This window comes from Pelmatolapia mariae, linkage group LG14 (genome assembly GCF_036321145.2).
Source record: "Pelmatolapia mariae isolate MD_Pm_ZW linkage group LG14, Pm_UMD_F_2, whole genome shotgun sequence".
In the NCBI taxonomy this organism is placed as follows: Eukaryota; Metazoa; Chordata; class Actinopteri; order Cichliformes; family Cichlidae; genus Pelmatolapia; species Pelmatolapia mariae.
In genome coordinates, this window is record NC_086239.1 from 39,209,831 (window position 1) to 39,222,290 (window position 12,460).

A 12,460-nucleotide genomic window follows, 5' to 3' on the forward strand; every position below is an offset into this window, starting at 1 on the left:
GCTAATATCAGGTTGACTGTAAGTGAGTGATTACAGGCTCGGACAGGTTCAGTGAAAGTAAAGAGACGTCCTCAGTGTTTCTGTGGGCTGATCTGGGCTCAGTTACACACACTAACTGCAGTGCAGCTGTGACTCAGGATGTAGAGTAACTAAGCTGCTGACTGGAAGGTTGGTAGTTTGATCCCTGGCTGCTCCAGTCTCCATGCCAAAGCGTCCTTGGGCAAGATACCGGACCCCGAGGTGCTCCGTGATGTGTCGGTCGGGGTGCAAAAGTTCAATGGGAAACATCTTCCATCTGCAGGAGCTTCTGTCGCTTCAGCATGACAGGATGAACTGGACTGGAGCTGGGTTGCAAAGTGGCTTGCAGATAAAGCAGCGTACCCTTTACGAGGGTTAAAATATAACCGTTAATCAAGTCAAGAAGATGATCCTGGTATCAAATGTAGGTACAGAAGGGGCCGCTGATGTGACACGGAGCTTCAAAGTTGACCCAGAACTCTTTAACATTTTCTCAGGTGAATTATTAGAAAGTAGATTAAACCTCTTTGGTACACACACATGAAATTGATGTGCTTTATAGAAACTATGATAGAGGCTCACAGAACAAAGAACGAGTGTGTGAAAGAGTTTATGATGCAGCTTAAATGTATTTTTCAGCCCTGAGAACTTCCTGTGGATTTCTGCTGTACAGGAAAAATCATTTAACAGTCCCAAATTCAGCCCCTGCTGTGAACTCTGAGGGTGTTACTGTAAAATTACTATTCCTCAAGAAAAATACTAAAGTTATTTTAGCATATGAATCAGCTGATTTCACACTTTTTTCTACTCTTAGATATGTGTGATGTCAGAGATGGGATATCCTTATTTGGTCATCAGAAGCCCCACCCACCTGCTGCTTAAACCCTAATTTTTGAGGAGCAGCCAATCAGAAGAAAGACAGATGAACTGAAGCATAGTGTAAGCTAAAGAAGGATTATTTTGAACTGTGAGTCATGCAAAGCTGCTGTAATCCACGGCTTAAAACAATAAGGTGGAAATGAACGGCTCAGTGATGCGTCTGAGCCGTGTGACTGTGAACCTGCCTCCTGCTCTGCAGCAGCAGTCAAACCGTCGACACACCGCCATCAGAGTTTTAATAAAAACACATTTCACTGCATTCAACTCTATTAGTCTTCCTCTTCGTCCTCGTCTCAGCGCGTTTCTGAGACGCCGCTCAGTCAGCTGCTGTTTATCACTGCGTTAAAGAGCCGGCGCTCCGAGGGAGGATGAAAACCAGACCCGTGTTTTCTTGGCCCCAGCCCGCAGGGGAGAAGGAGGAAGAGGTGGAGGAGGGGAAGGTCACGGGGTCACCCGGGGTCAAGGTTAGGTTTGCTTATTTAGTGGGTTAAATTCCTGGGAAAAGAAGGGAGGAGATAAAATGTGTTGATGAGCTGAGGTGTGAACATCCAGGAGAAACAGGAGGGAAAAACGTCATCTGCAGAGGATGGACAGGAGCAGCAGCCAATCAGAAGACTTCTCACAGACGAGCACCATAACACCGTGTGTTGATCACAGGATTTATTTAACTCGGGCATTAGGACGGTCCCATTATCACTGCCAAAACATTAAACACAGCAAAAGGATATTCTGCTTTATTTTTAACAGAGCAGAGTAAAAAAAGTCAAATATGACAAAAAAGCACAAAAACAGAAAATAAACTGCCTCTCCATGTCGCTGACCTCGTGCTCTTCCTGCTGACGGCGAGGGGAAGCAGCTCGTCTGCTCCTCACGTGCACGCCTCGTCGGGATTGGTGGAAACCCCGTGGCCCGCCCAAGTCTGCCATCAGGCTGTGGGCTGCGTGTTTGTAAAGCAGGAAATGAAGACGAGCAGAAAGTTTAGCTCTAAATCTCAGTAAACCGGACCGTTGTTGAAAGGCTCCGCTGAGCGTGGACAGAACGCGTGCGTGTGTGGACGCCGTCGCCGTGACGTCTTCGCTGACGAGCGCTGACAGCTCGGCGTGCTGCTGGTTTGCTCTCGGACTGACCTGACAAACCTGCCTCGAAGCTCCTTTGTGCACATAAACAAACGTGCGTGGATCAGTGTTATGATCCGTTCCATTTCCTTTGCCGATATCTCTGTTTTTCCCCGACATGTTTGTCTTCCCACATTAGAGACATTTTTCCTTCTGTCTTTAATTATCAGCTCCGTCTCTCTCTCTGTTTACTCGTGTCGTCGTCCCGTCTCTGTGCTTCCTTCACTTTTATTGTGGCGTCTTTCTCTCTGTCTGCCTGCCGCTTTGCCTCTGACATCCCGACTTTTCTGTGGTCACTCCATTCCCAGAATTCCCTCTTCCTTTCCCATAATCCCCCGCTAATGATGTCCGCCAGCCACAAAACGAGGCCTGACGCCAGAGCCGAGCGAGCGAGCGAATGAAGGCAGCGAGGAAGAGGAGGTGGAGGAGGGAGTGTGTGTGTGTCCGTCCATACGCACAGATATGTGTGTGTGTGGGTTTGTGATAATGAGAGACTTGATCACAGCTCGTTAGCTGAGAATGCAGTAAGAGTTTTGCGGCGTGACCTCATACGATGTACATCTCCTCCTATCTCCTCCTCGTCACAGCCGCTCGCTCGCAACACCACTCCGCTCCTCATTTTCTCAGAAATACTCAAAATCAGCTCTTTTCACTGTGAAACAGTGAAAATGGTATTTCACAGTAATCCGTCGACGTGCCGTGAAACACGAACGATGCTTTTCATTATCAGGGCTCCGAGCGTTCGTGGGTTTGTCCTCAATAACCGAAGCTTCTCACGTGGTTTGATCTGCAAACTCCGACCTGTGAATGCAGCTCGTCCTCCATGTTCTGCTGCTCAGACCTCCTCCAGCGTTTCGGGAAAACGAGGAACTTCCCGAGGTCTCCTCCCCAGCTGGACGTGCCTGGAACACATCTGAAGCGTCCCCATCAGACGATGTGGCGGAGCTCCTCGCCGTCCCTTCAGAGGAAGCTCATTTACTCACTTTTATTCATCCAGAGATGAGCGTCAGACAAACCTGCATAAACGAAGGGTCCTCTGGTGTTACCAGATGGAGGCCTGCTCCAATATGGCAGAAAAAGATCATCTGGAAAATGTGTTTCAGTGTGAATCTTGATTATTTACTTGGTTTCGTCAACTTAAATGTTACAGGAAAGTAAAAATGAATGACACAGCAGTTCAGATCAGTGAGAGGCAGCTGGAGGATGACGTCTCCTGTCTGATCTCAGCTCAGATGGATCCATGTTTATCATAAACTCATATGAGCTGTCGGCGTGTTTCGTTCACGCCGCCTCAGTCGTCCGACGTCACGTGAAATATGTTCAGCAGTAAAAATCCCTCCATTGAAATCCTCTGAGGCGCCGCTCTTTCCTGATGCATTGTTCAGAGCGCTGCACTTTTTCAGATAGTCATCAGACATTTGGCTCGAGTTTCTGCCTAGCAACAAACATCGGCCTCGCCAAATAAAAACAAGGCTTCTCAGAGACGTTTTCAGTCTCATGCAACAGTTTGTTTTACTGCTCGTGTTATTTTTAAACTGCGCGGTGGGGAAATAACCAGATTCAGCTGCGCCGAGGTCACCAAAGCTCCTCAGAACGCACGGTCAGGATGGAGACTTCGAGTTCCACCTAAATCCACTTTTCCAGGGTAGCTTTGCATGATTCACAGGTCAAATTTGACGTTGACCTGACTCAGTGTCAGATGCTCTTGTGTTTCTTCACTCTTAGCCGTGTCAGATTAAAGCTCTGTTCAGCGTCACAGCGAACAACAAGTTTCCTGTTTTGCAACAAATTCCTTCTTTCCCAAATTTTCCTCATAATTCATTTTGGTTTGGAGGCCGGCAGTTTTCAGGCACCCATGGGCCTGAAAACTCGCACGGCTGCACATAGATCTCAAACACACGGAGTCTGTTTCAGAGAGAGACCAAGTTAGAGCATCGGGACGTTAAACCCGACGAGAGAGAAAGGAAAGGTTTGTAAGCAACGCTGCGACCCCTGCGATCGCGCAGTGTTTAATAAATATTCGTTTGGTTCGTTTCAGCAGAGCGGACTGCAGCAGCTGCTTTCTGTCAGTCTGTTTCTCACCGAAGGCGTCCCAACGCTCTCGCTCGGCACGATAACCACCGTCAAATCTTTATAATGAGCCCTCAAAAAGACAGAAATCGATTCCACAGAGGAGCGCAAACATGGAAAACGAGGCGAGCGTAACACGCGCTGACGCTTTCTGCTGCAAAGTTGTTTCCAGTTTTGCTTCGTCCTGCACGAATGACCTTAAACGATTGGTATTCATCGACGACTCACTATGATTAAAACCACAGACGCAGTAGGAAACTCCCCCACAACGTGGGTTGAACCCGGTTCATGATCCTGCTCTGAGCTCAGCAGCAAACAGCCAGCAGGTCAAAGGTTACTCCACAGAATCTGGATTGGTTTGGTATCGCGCCGCTGCGGTTTAAGAAGTGCACAGTGTGGTTAAGATGGATGGAGAAAAGAGAGGACGAATTAAAACAGAGCGATAAAGAAGGTTCTTATACTCGGCTGGGTGGAGGGACGAGGGTGGACAGAGGGAGAGTTTCCCTGAGTCGGTATAGCATTATGCTAATCTCTCTCCGTCTCTGTCGCAGCGCTTGCTGTGACTACAGTTTGATGGTTAGTTATTGCAGCCCACAGCATCAGACTGAACCCTGTCTGTGCTCGCTCTGTGGACAGTTTGCTCGCTGCAGGTCCTTCATGCTCAGGATCACCTGGATGATGCATTTAGGGAACCTCAGTGGCTCCGTGGTGGGGTGGTTAACACCTCTGCTTTACATGTGAGAGATCCTCCTATTCAAGACTGGGAGGAGAGACAAACCAGTGTAGTCCTGATACTGGTCCCAACCTACAGGGTTTCACCTGGATACCTGCTAATTATTGCTCAGTAACATCCAAATAAAGTCCTACACAGCAGAACTGGGACTCCAGTTTGCAGAGGTGAAGCCTAGCAGACAGCTAGCAGCTACAGCCACCTGTGTCACGATCCACCTGTCAATCAAAGAGACCACGCCCCTTATAATGCAAACTTTATGCCTTAATACAATTTAAACAGGTGGGTTATTAAAACAGGTAAAAACAGCTTGTATCAGGCTGTAGACATGTTTGTTTCTGCTGGAAAGTTTTAACATGGGAGTCTGAGCCCGTTCTCACTCCCGAGGCGTAACATCCCGACGTTTTGTCACGTCCTGCGGCGTTCCTGAGGAACGTGAAAGGTGACCTTCCACGTTGTTATGGTACGCGGCGGTTTCCAGCCCTGTACTGCAGCCCTAAACTTAACCTTATCACTAAGCCTAACCATAACCTTATGCCTAACCTTAACCATAACCTTATTCCTAACCTTAACCATAACCGTATCCCTACGCCTAAACCTAAGCTTATCCCTAAACCTAACCATAACCTTATGCCTAAACCTAACCATAACCTTATGCCTAAACCTAACCATAACCGTATACCTAAGCCTAAACCTAACCTTATCGCTAAACCTAACCATAACCTTATGCCTAACCTTAACCATAACCTTATGCCTAACCATAACCTTATCCCTAAACCTAACCATAACCTTATCACTAAGCCTAACCATAACCTTATGCCTAACCTTAACCAGCACTTTAATGAGGTGAAATAGTGTTTTCTAAAGTGATTTTAAGGGAAAAAGCGAAGATGTGTAGATTGAGTCCAAACGGTTCTCATGTGTCCGCAGTTTTCCGATGTCGTGACGTAGGAACGCCTTGGGTGCCCGAAAACGTAATATGTTGACGATTTGTCACCTAGCGTAAAATGTTACGATTTGGGAGTGAGAACGGGTTGGGAGTCTATGGGACTGACTCACTGCTGCCTCTGCTGGACGTCAGAGGAACTGCAGGTTTTGGGACGTCATTTAAGAGGTTTATGGGGACTAAAGGTTCCCAGTTTGGTGTGGATGAAGCGGATGCACCGACATCATCATTAATATACGGAACAAATCCCTGTTGGAACATCAGCCTGACCTTTGACCTCTGTGTTTGTGTCCTCAGTGATCTGCTGGAGGATTTAGAGAGAAGCCCTCACGCTGCAGCCATCGCAGAGTGCTTCGTAGAAAGGGTGAGTACACAGTGTGTGTGTGTGTGTGAAGTTCTGTTATGGGCTCTTTCACCTCTGTGGTGTCAAAGTTCTTTGATTCCTTTCAGCGCACGAACCAAATATGAGTGTAAAAGCTTTTTTCTTTTAGCGCTAATAATAGTAACGAACCCAGTCCTTGAAAGGGGGAGGAGCTTGTTTGGGACAGAGTATGCACTGAGGCCCAGTTTGAGATAAAGAAGGATTATTTTGAAGTGTGAGTGATGCAAAGCTGCTCTGTGAGAGGTCAGAGGTCAGAATAAGAGCTGAGGATGAGCAGTAGGAGTCCGTTCAGGATTGTAGATTAGATTAGGAGAGCAGGAAGTCTCCACAGTAATCTGTCCCTTCCCTCTGGGTCCTCTTTGTTCATCTGCAGGGGGCTGTGCTGCATTCAGGGTTAAACTCTTCTGCAGGACCTTTGAGCACCTTCAGTTGAGTTTTGAAACAGTGTCTGGTCCTCAGGAGGCTTGTTGTTCATTCAGACTGGGCTGAACTGAACTTCCTCTTTAATCCTGGACATTAGATTAAACCGTTAGAGTTATTTTAGGACCCGAGCATGAGACACAGCGTGGGCTTCTCTCTGCAACCTCCTGACTGGCTGACGGGCTGACAGGAAGTGGACTGAAAGGGGAGGTGAAGGACAGCTCGCCCAGTTTACAGGGATGAGTGTGGTTCACACTTCAGCGGCACGTCTACGGTCATACCTGCTGGATGGGACGAAGACCCCTGACCTCTGACCTCTATGAGGTGGACCTGTGGCTGAGTTCATGCAGCCAGACCAAATGTATAAAACTGCAAACATGTGTCACATCTGGGCCAAACAGCTGGGGTCGGAGTGGGAGGGTCTCAGATTCATGCAGACATTTTTAACTGTAGGAAAAGCAAAGGTGAGCGCCCCACGCAGGGAAGCTGCAGGCTTATGGTTGCTGGTTCAACGCCAGCTGTGCTGCTCTGTCACTGACATCAGCTGTTCTCTGTGTTTCAGAGTGAAGCCTTCGACATCTACACACTCTACTGCATGAACTACCCCAAGTAAGTGCACACACACACACACACACACACACACACACAGCTTCCTGTCAGGAGTGGATTCCCAGACTCTGAGCTGGATCCCGGCTCAGATGGAGATCTGGATCCGTCTGTGAGCTTTTTTATTATTGACGTTGCTGAATCTGGGTCAACTGAAGCACTTTGACTTTAGAAAGTTTCTCTACAGATCACATGACCTCCTTTGTGGAGACAACAGGAGCCAATAAAGATAAAGGAGGAAGTATAAACAGGAAGTCCTGCTCATTGATCACTGCTTCAGTGTTGTTGTCCAGCCTCAGGCTGATATAATTACTGACACAAAGCTTTTCCTTCCTGGACTCTTTTAGCTTCGTGTTTTTCACTCATTTGGATGCAAAAAATGTTCAAGTTTGATCGACATCAGTGAGAAACATTTTTCTGTGGCCTGTTCCTGATAAACAGACCGCTGTCGAGTTCGCTCTGACGCTGATTTATGACCAGAGTAAATGCGAGCGTTGGGGTCTGCTCCATGGACGACAGCCTGAGCTGTGTCCTCGTCTTCCCGTGCTGACGTCTTTCTCCTTTACCTGGACCCTAAAACCAAAGTGTGAGCGGCCGATATCCCCGCTGTCTGAGGCTCACAGAGAGTTTGGCTTCAGCCTTTCACATCTTTGAGTCTCTTTGTGTTGTCACAAAACCAACATGTTGCTTCTGATTCTGATTCAAATGAATTTCAACGCTGGATCCTCTTTTAAAGAAATGAAAACACTCACGCACCATTTTTTACTCTCAACCTTTTGAAGTTCCACAAAATGCAGATGTGTTTGATGAAGATGAATGGACGCCGAGTCCTGCGTAATAACCTCATTTCCATTGTGGTTCTCTGAAAACAAAAGAGGTTATGATGGCAGATGTTGGAGGCACAGAGCAGAGTTTAACTCCAGCTGTTGCTTCAGACGTGCTGCTGGGCTTCTGTATGATGAAGCATCAGCTGTCACAGGCTGAAAGCTCTTCTGCCCACGCTCCACCTGTCCTCCCAGCATAAAGCTGGCGACGATCTCAATCAACATACAGTAACACTTCATAAGACGACCCGCGAATAAGGCGCAAGTACCCTGTACTTATGAATTAACATAAAATTAAATGAAGTAATTTTAGGTGCTGGGTTATTTCATGGGAAATTTCTGGAAAAACAAACAATATTTCCCCATCTTACATCTTATGTTCCCTGTAAGTTCCTGCAAAATGCACGTAAGTTCTGGGTACTCGCGCCTCCTCTCGCCTTCATGGAGGAAAAATGCTTTTATGTGTGAAGCTCTGGTTAAGCTGCGTGAAGACACTGAAACAAGCAGCGAGGAACAAACTGTGACTAACACATCATCTCTTTCTGTAACTCAAAATATGTTGGTGCTGCGGAAGTTTAGAGAACATTTGGAGATCATCAGAGCCAAAAAATATCACCAAAAGCTGGGAATAAAAACTCCTTCAAATCCACATCTCAGTATCACAGGTGTTACACCCGTAACACGCCCAACAGTCAGGACCGATAACTGCTGTTGTTACTGAGGAGATCGATGTCTGATGTGTGGATAGATCTGAGATCGATCTGCAGGGAGAAAATCGGTGCCAAAAGTTAGAATAAAACAAACTCTGTGCTTTTGTGTTTCAGTGTTCAAACACAAACTAACTCAATCAATGTGAAACATGAACACTGTCTCCTACAACATCAGACCTGTTTTATGCCTCTGTGACACCTTAGAAAATCTCCTTTTTTTTAACATTTCTTTAGATCCACAAGAGCTGAATTATACAATTATACCACCAGGTTGCTTGGCAACCACCTAGCAACAGCACAAATACAACAAGCACAGGCATGACATTGTAATAGTTTGATATATTTACTGTTTGTCTCTTCTGCTGCAAACACGTCTGCTCATCTTTGGTTTCCTCTTCCTGTTAAGAGCTTTCAGTCGTCTGCCACTTAAGCCTGTTAGCGTTAGCCTAGCCTGCAGAGCATTATTCAGGCAGTTTTAATGTAACTGGGAAACTCTGCATGCTCATCGCAAATGAAGCAGATCACAAGACCATGTGGTTGTAACTTGAGCAGAGATGCTGATGTTAATGTGGTGAAAAATCCACAGATCCAGCTTCAAACAAAGAACGCACCCACGTTAACCAGCTGCATGTGACGGGCTCTGCCACAGCGTGCAGAGCTCTGTGTGGTATGATACTCTGAATAAAAGTGCGATTTCTTGTGGTTATTGCCTTTAATGAAGTAAGAAGTAATAAGAATGCAGAGATCTGAGAGCTCCATGTGAGTGATAGATGTGAACGAGACGCACAGAGAGCAGCGTTACCCTGTTGTGCTTTCACTGCACGTGTGATGCTGTCTGCATCCACGGCTTCTTCGTCTCTTTATTCTCTGCAGAGTCAAACTGAATCACTGTTGATCTCACGCACGTCTTCTCTCCACCGTCTGACCGACTGCGCTCGGCCTGCCTGGATCTCTGCCCGGCATCCATCTGTCTGCATATTGATGCACTTAAATCACTGCATACATGCGCAGTAAAAGCTTCATCGGCACCCATACGTGCCTCCGTGTGTGTTTAAACCCCTTCGGCACGTACCGAGTCTGCCGGGGTGGAAGGCGACCCCTCCTTCACCTCGCTCGCTCGCTCTATCTGCCTGTCGCCTCCTTAAAGCGCCATTAAACACCAATAAAAATAAGTAGGTCAAATGCTTTCAGACCACCAAACCCAGAAACTCTCTCTCTGTCAGCGCGTCTCCAGCTTTTCGAGCTGCATCGCTGCCTTTTCTGCTGGACCCTTCCCGGCCTCTCAACTGCTGATTTATTCAGCTGCTGCGTGTTAGGATGCTCACCGGTGCCAAATGTACTTTTTCCCAGCCTGAAACACAGGAATCTTTCAGCAAACCCGACACATGAAAAACTTTGTGTGTTTGTTACTGCACATAGACAGGAAATAATGTGAAAACGCTGTCAGATCACTGAACAGCATGTATGCATGCAAGGATGAAACCATAACACGTCAGGTGATCATTTAGATGTTCCTAAAAAGGGTTCATGAGAAGATATTTAAGTCTGATGTGGATGGCGAGAGTGTGCCGGCCACCGTCAGTCAGCAGACATGAGAATGAGCCAGTGAACCTCCGAACAAGCCTCCTGTCCTTCTGCTCGATGAAGGGGTGAATGCGAGCCTAACCCCAGCTGTAAAGAGGTTAAAAGTAATCAGAGTAAGTCTGAGTTGATCAGGGTTTATTCTGCCTGAGGGTGCTGGAGGCAGCGCTGCAGGGGACAGCATGCTGTGGTTGCTGCTGAAGGTCCGTGAAGGCACCAGGACATCAGTGGAAGTTCTTCAGCTGCGAATCAGCCCCTCCGCTGTTTCATCCCTGCAATCAGAGGCTGGAGCTCCCTGCAAGCCTCAGCTTCTCAGATATGCTCGAAACTATTTTTCACTCATGTGGTCACCTCGCTGTGTCCCACAGGTGTCTCCAAGTCACCTGCGTGTGCAGCAACCATCAGCACAGGGGTCGTGGTTTAAAGATCTGGAACCAAACTTTCTGCTGCTTTAAATCTTTCGGTTTTGGGTCAAAGCTTTTGTCTTACTAGCCTGAATCAGCCCTGTGTAATATTTTAGCTCCGAGCGTTCAGCAAACTCGCAGTAATGCGATCACCAGAGGAGCAGACTTTCGGTCTCTGTCAGCCCCTGCTCTGCATTTTTCCACAGTGATCCGCTGGGTCAGATTTGGAGGGAAATGTGCTGGATTGCAGGTTTCTGAACTCTGCTGTCGCCCCGCTGGGAACACGAGACGAGAGGCTTTGTTTGCCCGGGGATCCTGCACGAAAATGAAAACGCACCAAACAACAGATCGGCTCCAGGAACGCAGCTTCTCTGCCATCGGAAACCATCAGCAGCAAAACCGAAGGAGATATTTGTCTTTATAATATCACAACACTGTGCGTGTATCATGAAACGGGCTGCCAGCAGAATGATTTGAACAGATGTGGATGTAATCTCAGTAGGTAGCTCCACGGGGAGAACAGAGACAGATGCTGAGGTAATTTATGCCGCTAAACTCCACTTGGATGCAAGCGCAGTTTGTAATGCTGTAAATTGATGAGCTGTAGAGCCAGCGGGCTTCGGAGGCTGGCAGGGGGTCTCCTGATTAAAGCCAACTTTTAACAGAGCAGAGAAATGTTCCAGGAATGATCAGACTCAACACACATGAAAGCGAAAGTACGTCTGGGAAACAGAGCAGGTTACTGGGTTTATGTCCCAGCCTTCATCTCCGTCACAGCACGGCAGGACTGTCCAGGTTAACCGCCGGACTTTAAACATGGTTCTGTGTTGAAGTCTCCGGGATAGCTGGGGTCCTTCTGCCCCGGTGCTGCCTGCTGACTGACTGCTGCACTTCCGAACTCGGAGCAGGTAGAGTGCGGGATATCTGTGGAAAACTCATCTGGACAAATAATCAGGCGTTTTATCCCAATGCAAACAAAGCTTACAGGTAGACGGACGGGCGGGACTATTTAAGAGCTTAATAGTGTTTTGATTGGCTGTGCAGATTGCAGGTTGGTGTTTTGTTACCTCTGATTGGTGGAGATGACTTTGGGCTCGAGGGAGCGACTGCGACTATCTGCAGTCTGTGAAACTGTGACGGCGTTCAGTGTGTCACAGCTACTTTCCTCTGCTCCGAGCATCCGTACAACACGAGGTGAAGCACACCGACCCTGGAGACTCTGTGGAAGTTTGGGCTGAAGGAAGTCCTCGGTGTGTTCCAGTGGATGAGTTCATGGGAATCTTGCCAAATGCAGTTTCTAGGCATGTCTCTGGTGCACATTTTTCATATCTGCCATCTGCTTTAAATTCTCCATGCAGAGCTGAGTGTTCATCTGAGGCTGAAGTCGGCTTCCTTCAGTCCGCGATGACAGATTACAGCTTCATTTCTTTATGTCTACAGAAAATTTGGGCCCTGATATTTTGGCTTTTCAGTCTGTGACATTTTATGTGAACCGTAACATTTGTCACTTTTGTCGTCCCAGCGGCTGCGGGTTTCATTATAGTACAAATGTGAACGGTTACTCTTCTTTAAGCCTTTTATTGCTGTAAAGTTTACACATGCTTTACATTAATATACCACACCATTTTAAAACCTCCATGGCAACAAACAATGCTGTTTTGCTTGCATGTCTCAGTTATGTATAAGCTCAGAAACTCTGCAGGTGACTGTTGAGATGTGGCGTATCTGACACCGAACTCCAATTCATGCTCAATCATCCAGGTACAGAAATCCCC

At 47.3% G+C, this 12,460-nt stretch overlaps 1 protein-coding gene across 2 annotated transcripts in view; it reads left to right on the forward strand.

Annotated features, from left to right (window-relative positions):
- plekhg2 (pleckstrin homology domain containing, family G (with RhoGef domain) member 2) overlaps positions 1 to 12,460 on the forward strand; it is a 68,563-nt gene that overhangs the window by 43,498 nt on the left and 12,605 nt on the right. For both annotated transcript variants that reach the window (XM_063493245.1, XM_063493246.1), the window contains exons 5-6: positions 6,056 to 6,122; positions 7,123 to 7,169. In XM_063493245.1, coding sequence (XP_063349315.1) covers positions 6,056 to 6,122; positions 7,123 to 7,169 — 114 coding nt within the window. The remainder of the gene's footprint in view (positions 1 to 6,055; positions 6,123 to 7,122; positions 7,170 to 12,460) is intronic.